The 14776-nt window shown below is 46.4% G+C and overlaps 1 protein-coding gene across 12 annotated transcripts in view; it reads left to right on the top strand.

The window, feature by feature from the left end:
* The window catches only part of CELF4 (CUGBP Elav-like family member 4), a 1208497-nt gene that overhangs the window by 1169932 nt on the left and 23789 nt on the right, over positions 1–14776 (top strand). For 10 of the 12 annotated variants that reach the window (XR_010243565.1, XM_063958066.1, XM_063958095.1 and 7 more), the window contains exon 12: positions 4100–4265. The exons of the other annotated variants lie outside the window; for them this stretch is intronic. Coding sequence is in view for 9 of the 10 variants with exons in the window: in XM_063958066.1 (XP_063814136.1) it covers positions 4100–4227 (128 nt within the window). In the remaining variant the exon portion in view is untranslated. The remainder of the gene's footprint in view (positions 1–4099; positions 4266–14776) is intronic. 12 annotated transcript variants of the gene reach the window in all.

Genomic DNA, 14776 nt, shown 5'->3' with positions numbered 1-14776 from the left:
CACACGTTTGCCCTTGGCTGAGCGATCAGGTACGTGTGCCGCAGCCAATTGTCACTTTATACAGAAAGTTTATTTGTTTCATCATGGTTTCATATCTGACTAGGGGGGGAGATGTTTCAAAGTTTGGAGAGAGAGAAAGTACCAACCAATCAGCTCCTACAGTAACTGCCATGTTACAGGCTGTGTTTGAAAAATGACAGTTAGGAGCTGATTGTCTGGCACTTTATCTCTCTCCAATTTATGTCTATCCAAAGACTGATACAGCTCCCTCTAGTTCTGTTAGAACCACTAGATAGGAATTCATTTTGGGAGCTGTCCTTGGGAGCTACAGTAGCTAAGAGATTACTAAAGGAGAGAATAATATTATATTCAGGATTCAGCGTTCGCTGGAACGCACGGGAGAGCAGCTGTGGGTCTTCTACTGACCCCAGACTCTTTAATGTTTAAATATAATTTTTAATGCTTTGCCAACATCTGTCATAAGGATGTGGATTTCAGCTCAACTTTCTTTATTGTCTGCAAATTAAGCTCTGATTACAATCGTTAATGCCCTATAATATAGCAGTTTCGCAGAATATCACCCAATATGCAGACAAGGGTTCTGGGAGTCTATTTACTAAGCCTCGGATGGAGAAGAAGTGGATGGAGATAAAGTACCAGCCAATCAGCTCCCAACTGTCATGTTATAGGCTGTGCTTGAAAAATGACAGTTAGGAGCTGACTTGTTGGTACTTTAACTCTGTCCGGTGAATACACAGACACATGGCCAGGCACTGTCTTATGGGCGTGTCGTGGGGTGTTGCAGACATGTTGCCCAGACGCTGGAAGCCACACACAGGCAGGGAATCTACACCTGGTGCAAGTTTCCATGGTGTGTGTGATGGCGGCGTCTAAAGAGGCACCAAGCGGGATTATTGCGTCTAGGCACACAGAGTGAGCGCACCAGCACTTGCACATCCCGACACTCTAACTGATACTAGCATTCGTATAACGTCACAAAGGACACTAGTGCGGTCGCAGGAGTGCAGGTATACTGTAATATTAGTATTAAAGCTGGTTACCCAATGTTAGCAGCACCCGTCCCTCCCCTTAGCTTTGCCACATACTCTGGAGCACAGACAGATTTCCTACATGCTGTGGGTGACAAACTAAGCACCTGTGCTGCTGACATGGAGGGTGACGCATTGTGTACAGCCCTGTATACAGACGACAATACGCCCGGTTTCTCGTGCTATTTGTAAGAAGTCATTTATGCCCATATTGCTGCCAACTCCGCAATGTCCCCTTAGGGTTTCTCAGAGATAGGACTTTGTACAACTCAGAGTGCCTAAAACATATTGAGCTGCATTAAAAAATCCCCCCCATATTTCTCCATACTGGCCCACTACCAGTATCCCCCTCCTCAAGGATAGCTCCAACCTAAACTAGAATAGAAAAGTAAATTGCTGTAATAAGATTACATACATTAAATCTCTTACTGACCTACTTTACAGCACTATTACCTGCTGGGTATTACACTGCCCCCTGTTATCCGCTAGGTAATGCACTGCCCCCTGTTATCCGGTGGGTATTACACTGACCCCTGTTATCTGGTGGGTATTACACTGACCCCTGTTATCCAGTGGGTATTACACTGCCCACTGTTATCTGGTGGGTACTGCACTGCCCTCTCTTATCTGGTGGGTACTACACTGCCCCCTGTTATCTGGTGGGTATTACACTGCCCCCTGTTATCTGGTGGGTATGACACTGCCCACTGTTATCTGGTGGGTACTGCACTGCCCCCTCTTATCTGGTGGGTACTACACTGCCCCCTGTTATCTGGTGGGTACTACACTGCCCACTGTTATCTGGTGGGTACTGCACTGCCCACTTTTATCTGATGGGTACTACACTGCCCCCTCTTATCTGGTGGGTACTACACTGCCCCCTCTTATCTGGTGGGTACTACAGTGCCCCCTGTTATCTGGTGGATACTACACTGCCCTCTGTTATCCACTGGGTACTGCACTGCTCCCTGTTATCCACTAGGTAGTGCACTGCCCCATGTTATCCAGTGGATATTACACTGCCCCCGGTTATCTGCTGGGTACTGCACTGTCCCCTGTTATCTGGTGGGTACTGCACTCCCCCCTGTTATCTGGTGGGTTCTGCACAGCCCCTGTTATCTACTGCACTGCCCCCTGTTATCCGCTGGGTACTGCACTGCACCCTGTTATCTGGTGGGTACTTCACTGCCCCCTGTTATCCACTGGGTACTGCACTGCACCCTGTTATCTGGTGGGTACTGCACTGTCCCCTGTTATTATCCACTGGGTCCTGCACTGCCACCTCTTATCTGGTGGGTACTGCACTGCCCCCTGTTATCCGCTGGGTACTGCACTGCACCCTGTTATCTGGTGGGTACTGCACTGTCCCCTGTTATTATCCACTGGGTCCTGCACTGCCACCTGTTATCTGGTGGGTACTGCACTGCCCCCTGTTATCTGGTGGGTACTGCACTGCCCCTGTTATCTACTGCACTGCCCCCTGTTATCTGCTGGGTACTGCACTGCACCCTGTTATCTGGTGGGTACTGCACTGTCCCCTGTTATCCACTGGGTCCTGCACTGCTACCTGTTATCCGCTGGGTCCTGCACTGCCCCCTGTTATCCGCTGGGTCCTGCACTGCCCCCTGTTATCTGGTGTATACTGTACTGCCCCCTGTTACCTGCTGGGTCCTGCACTGCCCCCTGTTATCCGCTGGGTCCTGTAACTGTCCCCTGTTATCCTCTGGGTACTGTATTCTAAAATAAATGTCCCAAGTGAGAAAAGATCTTTCTTGCTTAGACTGCTTTATTCAAAGTCAAAGGAAAGTTGTCGAAGCTCCTCCCATATGAACTTCTCATTAATTCCAATGGGAAGACAACCAAAAAGATCAGCACACCACACATGCAGAGTAGGGAGGGTATTCTGCGTGTCGGCATTAGAGGCCGGAAATTGCATGCCAGAATTGAAGGGAAATTAATGTTCTTGTTTAACTTATCTAACTTAATTCCAGCATCTTAATCACAGTGAGTGTAGGAGGAAACTATGGAAAACGTCTGTGTATATAACATTATTACCCAAAAGGGTCCATTATTTTCTGGATAATGACGTGTCAGAAAACAGATATATTATATTTCATCCCACAAATCCAAAGGATATAACTGTATATAGGGACTGATGTGCGCTCTGAACATCTTGCAGATATCATATAGGAGCCAAACCAAGTTTCAGAATAAAACATCGATAAGGTGTAAAGTCTTTTAAACTTGGGTATAGAATAACAGATGGTTGGTCATGGTGGAAATGGTTAAATAGATGACGGGTAACACAATCTTTGGCCAGTGATTCCTTTCTGTGGTGGAACGCAAGGGTTAGTGACGGGCTGTGGGCTCATATGTTTTGCCTTTATAAAAGCTCTTTGAGTTTCCTTATACGCTTTGAATATGTATAAGTCTTCTATTCCATCTTCTTCCTAATTGAAAGACTATGGATGTACAGATGGGTCCACATTTATCTTGACCTTTAATAGGATTAACTGAGACTGGCCAGTCGGACTTAATCCCCTGCTGTATTATTCTCTGTATTGTATTGCAGTTGAGAACAATAGATGAAGGGTTTATGCTACTAAATCATGTTGTTCCTGGGTGCAGAAAACTAGTCAAGATAACTGTGGACCCATCTGTAAGTGGGGGTTGATTGGTGAATATTGGCAGGGGTTAAGCCTTGAGCTGAGTTAAGGGATTGACGTAGACTTGTCAGAACTATTTCTGATAGAATGTTACCAAGAATTCTCAGTAGTTCAGCAAATGTCATTTTTATTGTGTCTCTTCTGCCATAGAGCGATTGTACATAAGACGTAGCCATCCAATAGCCTTGGTTGAACAGATTTGCACAATACTGTTACTCATGGGTGCTGCTTTCTAGGGTATGCAATGTCAATGACCCATGCTCATCCATCTATGTTCGCTTACCCACTTCTCATTGGTCATGCTTAATGGTTTCGCTGTATGTGTATCGTCCCGCAGTAACCTTTCGGCTTGTTAAGCCCCCACATTGCTTCATGTCTCGACAGGTTTTGTGAGTTTTGACAATCCTGCCAGTGCCCAAGCTGCCATCCAAGCCATGAATGGCTTTCAGATTGGCATGAAGAGGCTGAAGGTGCAGCTCAAGAGGCCGAAAGATGCCAACCGCCCTTATTGAGAAATTTCAGGATCCTCGGGGAACAAGGACTAGCACAGGTAGGTAAACAGGAGACATGACACATTGTTGGACAACAGAATCAGATAGCAGGGAGAGATGGGCGAGAAATGTGTATTGCAAATGTCTATGGCAAACGTAACATCGATTAAGTGGTCAGGGCAACTAGTGTATTCTTTCTTCAAACATTGGTTGCCCACAGGCAGGAGAGGTGAGCAGAACAACTTAGAGCATTATAAAAAATAATGTATGTTACTGTACCCGGGCCGAAATGACTGTCAACACTTTGTCATGCCAAAGGACAAAGTATGAATTAAAGGGGTAAGAACATGCTGGCTGAAGGACTGGTCAACAGGCATACATACTTGACAGAAGAGGTTGTCCCAAGGTAGGAAGTCAGAGGACCACATGGGACCACCTCTTTGGTCAGGTAGATATTGCTGCTGACCAGTCCCTCGGCTGGATTGTGACAAATGTTGTAATGGAGCTGGGAGTTTTTTACCCATTTAATAGACACGGAGCTTGTTGGAGCATTGTGCTGTAACCTATACTTTTTATCATCTATGGTAATCTTGAATATATACACGTAAAGGTGTCTATGTGTGTATGTATGCGTAGTATAATATCCAACGCCGTGATGACATATTAAGCGGCATCACAGACTGTGCATAAAAGTCACAAGGGACTGGGAAATGATCCATAGTGTGTTTTTACGACCTTGTAAATCTCATTGTGTATATCCCGGAGCCTGTCTCTGTGTGAGGATGATGAGGATGTACGATGCATCGCATGAAAAAGTCCACTCTGTTATTGCTTAAATAATGACAACTTTCCTCAGAAAATCCTGTTTAATCAAACCATTTATAAGTACTCAATAAATTGGGAGAACAAAGGAGACGTTGTGACACGTGTCCATCTATATAACATTGCATCTCATTGACTGATGCCAGATCTCCAGCCCTCTGAAGACATGTAAAAATCAAGTTGTTTTCCTTGGGTGGGGTGGAGGGGGGGGGGGGGGCTAAACGTGAATTTTCTGCCTTTTAATGATCATTTAAACCTCACAGCCTACAACATAAATTCACATTTTTATGGATGAAGTGTTGGGTGATTTAGTGCACCTAGCCGCTGTTGAGTGAGGGACACCCAGCTTCCACTATAAGGAGCAGAATCCATGCAGGAGGCCGTGTGCAAGTGTGCAAAACACATCACATAAAGTCACAAAGTGATATTTGGGATTATAACTTTTTTGTTTAGTGGAGGAAGTGAAGGAACTCCCTTTTCTCTATCTGATGGGGTTGTGAGTATCTGGTTCTTGCCAAGTACTGATGTATTGTAGTCACCGCCACCATATAGATAGATGGTGGTCAACTGTCCCTTATTTTGAATATTTGCCACCAATACTTAGGTCTCTGGTTCCAGACATTTGTTATAAGACGCTTCATACATTATCCGCCTGTTGGCGAAATTATTTGCAAACAATTGTACAGTCGTTCATTGTTCACCGGAACAGATTATGGCGGCCATAAGACCGGACATTAATACATATGGATGGAGATTCTCCTTTAACTTCTAGAGTTCAGTCTGCTGAATGCAAATCACATCTTATAAGAATTATCTTTATTGATGTTGAGCAAAAACATTTTTGTTTAAGAAGAAGAAACCATTGGTCAAGTTATGGGGGGTAATTCAGATCTGATCGCTAGGTAGCGATTTTTGCACTGCTGCGATCAGATAGTCGCCGCCCATAGGGGAGTGTATTGTCGCTGTGCAAGTGTACGATTGCGTGTGTAGCAGAGCTGTACAAACAGATCTTGTGCAGTGTCTGCGCAGCCCAGGACTTACTCAGCCGCTGCGATCACATCAGCTTGTTCGTAGCCGGAGCTGACGTCAGGAACCCTCCCTGCAAACGCTTGGACACGCCTGCATTTTTCCAAACATTCCCTAAAAGTGGTCAGTTGCCACCTACAAACGCCTTCTTCCTGTCAATCTCCTTGGGAACGCCCATGCGAATGGATCCTTCGCACAAACCCGTGACTGACCGGCGATCCCCTTTGTAGCTGGTGCATACGCATGCGCAGTTCGGATCTGATCGCCCGCTGTGTGAAAACGCACAGCGGGCGATCAGGTCTGAATTACCCCTATGGTGAGAGTAATGGGGGTCATTCCGAGTTGTTCGCTCGTTATTTTTTTTCGCAACGGAGCGATTAGTCGCTAATGCGCATACGCAATGTCCGCAGTGCGACTGCGCCAAGTAAATTTGCTATGCAGTTAGGAATTTTACTTACGGCATTACGTGGTTTTTTTCTTCGTTCTGGTGATCGGAGTGTGATTGACAGGAAGTGGGTGTTTCTGGGCGGAAACTGGCCGTTTTATGGGTGTGTGCGAAAAAACGCTACCGTTTCTAGGAAAAACGCGGGAGTGGCTGGAGAAACGGAGGAGTGTCTGGGCGAACGCTGGGTGTGTTTGTGACGTCAAACCAGGAACGACAAGCACTGAACTGATCGCAGATGCCGAGTAAGTTTGGAGCTACTCAGAAACTGCTAAGAAGTGTCTATTCGCAATTCTGCTAATCTTTCGTTCGCAATTTTAAGAAAATAAGATTCACTCCCAGTAGGCGGCAGCTTAGCGTGTGCAAAGCTGCTAAAAGCAGCTTGCGAGCGAACAACTCGGAATGACCCCCAATATTTGGTGAATGGATGTAAGGAATAGGATGGTGCACCTGCTCTGGAGTAAAGTGTGTCTAGAAATTGGATTAAAATGCCAGGCACCCACAGCCCCCAATATCATTGCACCCGTCAGCGGTATTATTAGATAGACCAGTACAGAGGTACTGGATGGGATGGGGCAATCTGAGGTTTGCATCTCTTGAGTCTGGTGTTACCGGACCACAACAGTCTTCTGTGCAGGGTAATAGTACAGGTGCAGATCTTTTTTTTAACTACTTCATATATGGGGTTGGGTCTATAATCAGGTTTATGTTGTATGTTTCGGCAATCTGCCAGCTTCATCAGGAATATATGTTATATTTCTTATTCCGGACAAGAACATTTAATTTTCTCAGGACATACAGGTCATCTGTTTGGTAGCATATCTGAATATGCATTTTTTTTCTTGATTATATGGACTTTTATATGGGCAAACATTGCGATTATATCTGTCCATGGTCGGGGGGATTATATCTGTCCATGGTCCTTGCGGTAGTCACCGGTTAGTATAACACAAATATTGACACCATACTGGATTTCCTATGTACAGCGATACCAAATGGTAGTACTTTATATACAGCCTGAGTTCCAGGTGCAAAGCTGGTTTGAAATAATTGTGATGTTCTTGGAGATATGCGACGTTCATGTAGGGTACAATGTACCAAGGCGTATGACGTCTATGCTTGGAAAAAAACGAAATATAGAGCCAGGATGGCCAACTGGGGGAATGTGGAGAGTTTTTTATGTCATCATTATTGAGTGTACTACTGAAGAATTCTCCTATTACACTTGTGGTCTTGTTATGTTTGGGGGGTGGGGGCAGTCGGGATTGGAGGTGATTTTAAAAAAATGTTGGGTTTTACCAAAGTTTCTAATATTTTTCCCCACCCCTTTGCGTAGGTCCTATAAGGTGAGGGTAGAGTCTCACAGATCATCACTGTTATATCTGGTGCTATCTGGACCAAGCAACATTGTACGTGAAAACGCTACAATATCCATCCAACATTGTATAAAGTGGAGGCCTGATGTAGCCCTTCCTGGGGCAGGGTCCTCTGACTCCCACACACAGAATTATCAGCATCCCCTTCCCCGGTGCTCAGTGCAGAAGTCGGTTGTATCTCAGGAGCCTATTGCCATCACCACAGGGATCCAATAATAGCAGACATGGGATAAAACTCTGTGGGCCAAGTGTAATAGGGTCCAAGGGATGGATTTTTTTGTGATTTTGGTGCAGAATTTAAAGAGGTAGGGTTTTTAAAGGCAACACCAGGTTTGTTTCGCTTTTAGCAAAATTGCTGCTTTAAATCCATATCCAAAATTGTGGACATTATCCAGCTCCAAAATCCTGGACATTTGTCACTTTTTCAAACTTAGGCCCAGATTTATCAAGCCTTGGAGAGTGATAAAGTACACGGTGATACCAACCAGCTCCTAACTGTGAATTTTCAAACCCAGCCTGTAACATGACAATTAGGAGCTGGTTGGTTGGTAATTTATCAACATGCAATTTTAATTTATCACTCTCCAAAGGTTGATAAATCTGGGCCTTAGACCGTGTTACATCTGGACTGACTGACAGTAGGCTGTCTCAGAATAACGCTTGCCACTGGTTAAATTTGTAAAAAAAAAATAGCTGTGTCATCTCCTTGTATCTACATTGATTTCAGCACGTGGTTGTGCCCCACGTTTATGGCCGAATAGGACATTTAGTTTGATCAGTTAATGCGGCTTCTCCCAGTAATGTTTCTTTCATGGCCTTTTTGTACGATGGTCACAATGAAACGTAGCGCTGGGTATATCAGCAGATTGTATAATAGCAGAATGTTGAATGATCATACGTATGAATAAGTACACGCTTTGTGTGCACAGTGTAGCTCTCTCTTCAGTAAGTAAGGACTGTTGAATATAGCCCTACATTATTCTCTTTAATATTAGGATCTATAGTATTACTAGAGATGTATAAAGGCCTATTCACACCTTTCTGTTAATATCTGAAAAGAAAACCACATTAAAAATAGGATAAATGTTCTCTAATGGGCCCATTCTTACCAGTAGACCTACAATGTTTAGAACAAAGCATGACCCATTTCTCCTGTGCTAACACGTGAGACCAGGGAAACAGATTGCAGCGGAGAAAGTGCGGCACATGGAAAACGTGGTAAAATGATTATCGTGAGAAGACTATAAAGTGCTTGTTCTTTGTCACACACTTCAACCCACATTATGTGCGCTTACACCTGTAATACACTGTAAACCCTCTATAACACACCCCCTACACCATACTGGATGCAAAACATCCATCTGAGACTTGCGCCCCTTCCCTAAACGCACACCTCAGAATAGTAAGGGTGTTTTTTACACACCCCTGATGCTCCCACAGAATGGTTCCCTTGCGTGTGTCCGTAAAGTAGCCGCTCAGAGAGATATGGACAAGTGCAGACGTTGCATATATTCATTTTTGCGCAGTCGCTGTCTGCAAAGGGAGCTGCATGTGACTTAGAATCAGGCTCTATATGAACTCCTAGAAGCATCAAGGCGAGGCATCATCAAAACCCAATTTTTAATATTTGAACCTCGCCAACTGTCTTTTGTTTGTTGTGACACAAACCATATACAATGCTCCCATCCCCTGCATACTGTGTGCACTAGATGAGGCCTGACACAGAGATTGAGGCAGACATCGCCGCGGCTGCATCTATGGGCGGTCATCTGTGACTTTTCTGCAAAAGCCACAACAACATCCTTCCCTGGAGTACACCCGTGTATCCGATTGTGCAAGGACTGTGATGCCCACTGTCAGTGTCTGTAGATGCTGAAATACCGCCTGGCATCGCTTTAATTGCCAATAATCAAACCTGTACCAGCCCTATGGAAGGTGCAGTTTCTCCATCTTAGTATGGCCCCTATGTGATTGGTTGAGTGTCTGTTTATCCAGCAACTTTCACCAACACGCCTGCAACACGCCCATAAAATATCTATAAGATGGACCACCTCTGTGTGTGCTCTAAGCCACCTCCCAGTCACCGGCCAAGAACACCCACTTCCCAGTCACCACCCAGGAATGCCCACCTCCCAGTCACAGCCCAGGAACAACCACTTCCCAGTCACCACGCAGGTACGACCACTTCCCATTCAGCACCTAGGAATGCCTACTTCCAAGTCACTGCCCAAGAATTCCCACTTCCCAGTCACAGCAATGCCTACTTCCATGTCACAGCCCAGGACCCACTTCCCAGTCACCACGCAGGTACGATCACTTCCCATTCAGCACCCAGGTACGACTACTTCCTAGTCACCAACCAAGAATGCCTACTGCCCAGTTACCACGCAATGCCCACATCCCAGTCACCAGCCAGGAATGCACACTTCCCAGTCACCACCCAGGAATGCCCACTTCCCAGTCACCACCCAGGAACAACCATTTCCCAGTCACCACCCAGGAATGCCCTCTTCCCAGTCACCGCCGAGGAATGACCACTTCCCATTCACCGCCCAGGAATGCCCTCTTCCCAGTCACCGCCTAGGAACCACCACTTCCCAGTCATTGCCGAGGAATGCCTTCCTCCCAGTCACCACCCAGGAACGACCACTTTCCAATCACCGCCCAGGAATGCACTCTTCCCAGTCACTGCCCAGGAACGACCACTTCCCATTCATCGCCCAGGAATGACCTCTTTCCAGTCACCGCCTAGGAACCACCACTTCCCAGTCATTGCTGAGGAATGCCTTCTTCTCAGTCACCACCCAGGAACGACCACTTTCCAGTCACCGCCCAGGAATGACCACTTCCCAGTTACCATCCAGGAATTCCCTCCTCCAAGTCACCACCCAGGAACAACCACTTCCCAGTGAATGCCCAGGAATGCCCTCTTCCCAATCACCGCCCAGGAACAACCACTTCCCAGTCACTGCCCATGAATTCCCTCTTCCCAGTCACAGCCCAGGAACAACCACTTCCCATTCACCACCCAGGAATGCCGTCTTCCCAGTCCCCACCCAGGAATGCTCACTTCCCAGTCACCACCCAGGTATGACCACTTCCCATTCAGCACCCAGGTACGACCACTTCCCAGTCACCACCCAGGAATGCCTACTGCCCAGTCACCACGCAATGCCCACTTCCCAGTCATCAGCTAGGAATGCCCACTTCCCAGTCACTACCCAGGAATGCCCACTTCCCAGTCACCACCCAGGAACGACCATTTCTCAGTCACCACCCAGGAATGCCCTCTTCCCAGTCACCACCCAGGAACAACCACTTCCCAATCACTGCCCAGGAATGCCCTTTTCCCAGTCACCACCCAGGAATGACCACTTCCCTGTAACCACCTAGGAATGCCCTTTTCCGAGTCACCGCCCAGGAACGACCACTTCCCAGTCAATGCCCAGGAATGCCCTCTTCCCAGTAACCACCCAGGAACAACCACTTCCCGGTCACTGCCAAGGAATGCCCTCTTTTCAGTCACCACCCAGTAATGCCCACTTCCCAGTCACCACCCAGGTAGGACCACTTCCCATTCAGTGCCCACGTATAACCACTTCCCAGTCACCACCCAGGAATGCCTAGTGCCCAGTCACCATGGAATGCCCACTTCCCAGTCACTGGCCAGGAATGCCCACATCCCTGTCACCACCCAGGAATGCCCACTTCCCAGTCACCACCCAGGAATGCCCTCTTCCCAGTCACTGCCCAGGAATGACCACTTCCCATTCACCGCCCAGGATTGCCCTCTTCCCAGTCACCGCCTAGGAACGACCACTTCCCAGTCACTGCCGAGGAATGCCCTCTTCCCAGTCTCCACCCAGGAATTCCTTCCTCCGAGTCACCACCCAGGAACGACCACTTCCCAGTGACTGCACAGGAATGCCCTCTTCCCAGTCACCGCCCAGGAATGACCACTTCCCGGTCACTGCCTAGGAATACCCTCTTCCCAGTCATCCCTTAAAAACGACCACTTCCCAGTCACTGCCGAGGAATGCCCTCTTCCCAGTGACCACCTAGGAATGACCACTTCCCAGTCACCGCCTAGGAATTCTCACTTTCCAGTCACCGCCCAGGAATGACCACTTCCCAGTCACCACCCAGTGACGGCCCAGGAATGCCCTCTTCCCACTCACTGCCCAGGAATGACCACTTCCCAGTCACTGCCCAATAATGCCCTCTTCCCAGGAACGACCACTTCCAAGTCACTGCCCAATAATGCCCTCTTCCCAGGAACGACCAGTTCCCACTCACCACCCAGGAATGCTCACTTCCCAATCATCGTCCAGGAACGCCATCACTTTTCCAGGACATTTCTGATACTGTTCACCTCAATCGCAACAGCGCCTTCATTTGTACAGAATACATTGCAGTAGTTTTAAGGGATTTTTGCACCCACACAATACATGTGAAAATCGGCATTGCATGAAGCTCTAAATCAGGCCCCAAGTTTTAATTTGCTACCTGTGCGCCAAGATGATCCACTCAATGTTCACGTACTCTGAAAATGTAACCTAGACATGCAACTAGCAATTCATTACATCTGGAAGTTTTGTTTATGGGAAGCTTTTATTACACTGCTTGGAGTGAACCTAAAAATGAGCTTCTACTCCGAGAAGTGCCAAATCTGTACCATTAAAGATGGGATGAGACTGAGTGCTTCCAAGTCTGAGTCGGGGGAAGTCCTTTTGCAGCGTTAATATGGTATAAGGCCGCTCTACACAACAAGGAACTTCCCTTCGCTCACTACACTCCTTTAGCTTATTTTAATAATAACGCTCCACAAAATGAAATCTAATTTTTGCCCTGTCCACAAAAGTTGGCAACCACCCTTAGCGAGGAACCCAACTTAACCACCACGGCCTGTGCAAACACCACCATCCGCTCTTTAACGTCAAGATGCTCTGCTGTGTTCTGCTTTATAATCAGAAGTGTCATTTCATGACCCGAACAAGTTGTCACTAAAATTCATTAATCAGTGGAGCAGTAACCACTCACCTCAATGGGGCAATTAGTGATGGCTATTTTATGGCCTGAACAAGATTTCTGGAGAGCAGATTCTATTGATTGAACACGAACCAGTGATTTTGTTGGCTGTTTTATGACTTGAACCAGTTTTCTGGAGAATGCAGCTATTTACAGCAAAACACTGATGCTGTAGAAACATTTCCTGGAAGAAATCTTCACTTCATTGAGCAATAAGGGGGTCTATTTACTAAGCCTTGGATGGAGGTAAAGTGGTCAGAGATAAAGTACCAGCCAAGCAGCCCCTAACTGCCATGTCACAGGCTGTGTTTGAAAAATGACAGTTAAGAGCTGGTTGGCTGGTACTTTATCTCTGTCCACTTTATCTCTCTCCAAAGCTTAGTAAATAGACCCCATAATTCTTTCTTTTTTACATTTATACTTCTACAAAATAAACGCTGTTGGTAAACAAGTTGCACGTTCCTTTTAAGGAAGCCAAAGTTGAGTGTTGCATAATATATCAAGCAACTAGAGTGATTGGACACTGGAAAACGATTTCACTGTTTGGATTCTGACCTCCATAATATCACATGAGAGATCTAGTATACCATGACCATGACCACTAGGCACCTGCCATCCCATTCTGTAGCATGGGTTCCACCAATCTTGTGACGTATTACGGATGAAGCTCAGTGCTGTACATATTTGTGAATTAAGCTCTGGTACGGAACACAGAATGCTGCTGTGATGCATCAGTGAATTTCTTTGCCTTTAAGTGACACTTGTAATGACCTTAAAGACGGATGGACCAGCGCTTGTGTAAAATTCAGATTGCTTCTTTAAGACAGCGCCGGGAACAGTGAACGCCTTGAAAAAGACATATGGAGAAATAAAGAAAGACAATTAAGAAATCCACCAAGTAAATCACAGCTGACATGATAGATTCTTTAAATATAACTGTGTTTGAGTTGGAGTCAGCATTGTGTGCAGTTTGTAGAAGATGGATGAGAGAATCTGGGCTGCTAATTTGAGCCTAAGTGATGAACACGAATCTTCCTTCCATAGCATTATCTCCAGTTTAGTTTCTTAACCCGTTCGCAGCCTGCGGAGAATATAACTAAGGTCACAAGTAGCCGCTGAGCTAACAGTTACTACATTGGGATTTTAACATATATTAGATTATCAATTTATTTTAAAGTGGACTTAGATTGTTATAAACTAAATCATATTTTTCACTGTTAAATGTATCATTTTCCAAGCATAAAGCTTGAGAGAAGAAACCAAATATACATTCAGTCAACAAATAATAAATGTATTCAGCAAACTAAAATAAAATAAAGCAATTCTAGATGGCTACATCTCAAGGGGGCATGCCACGAGTCACGTGGGGCTTGGCCTTCCGGCATGCTCCCCGTCTCTCTGTATGCTGGGCGTCTGAGCAGAGCACCGGGAGGCGGAGCTGCTCAACCAGCCGCTGCCTCTCTGGGTCCCGTGCAGCCGGACCAGCCCATCAGGACATTGGACCTTCTGGCATTTGACAGAAATACCAGTCCTGCCCTGCTTATGCCCAACCAGGACATAAGCACAAGTTTTTTTAACATATTATTATTTATAGCAGAACCGCATTCGCTAATCCCTCAGATATATTCGTCCTTCCTGCATACAAAGGACATTAGCAACAAAAGTATTGAAAAATACACCCCCAAATAATCTAATACAATCATGCGTTTTCGCACAGCAGCCAATCAGGTCTGAAATGCGCATGCGCCGGTGCCGCAGTGCGCCGGTGCCTGCCAGAAAGCCGACGGCTGTCTCAGCCCTGCAATCGCCTCTGCCTGATTGTCAGGCAGAGGCAGTCGCTGGGTGGGAGGGGGGCGGGCCGGCAACCATTTAGGGG

The sequence above is a fragment of the Pseudophryne corroboree genome, chromosome 1 (assembly GCF_028390025.1).
Source record: "Pseudophryne corroboree isolate aPseCor3 chromosome 1, aPseCor3.hap2, whole genome shotgun sequence".
Classification (NCBI taxonomy): Eukaryota; Metazoa; Chordata; class Amphibia; order Anura; family Myobatrachidae; genus Pseudophryne; species Pseudophryne corroboree.
This window is presented reverse-complemented; position numbering and strand designations above follow the sequence as displayed.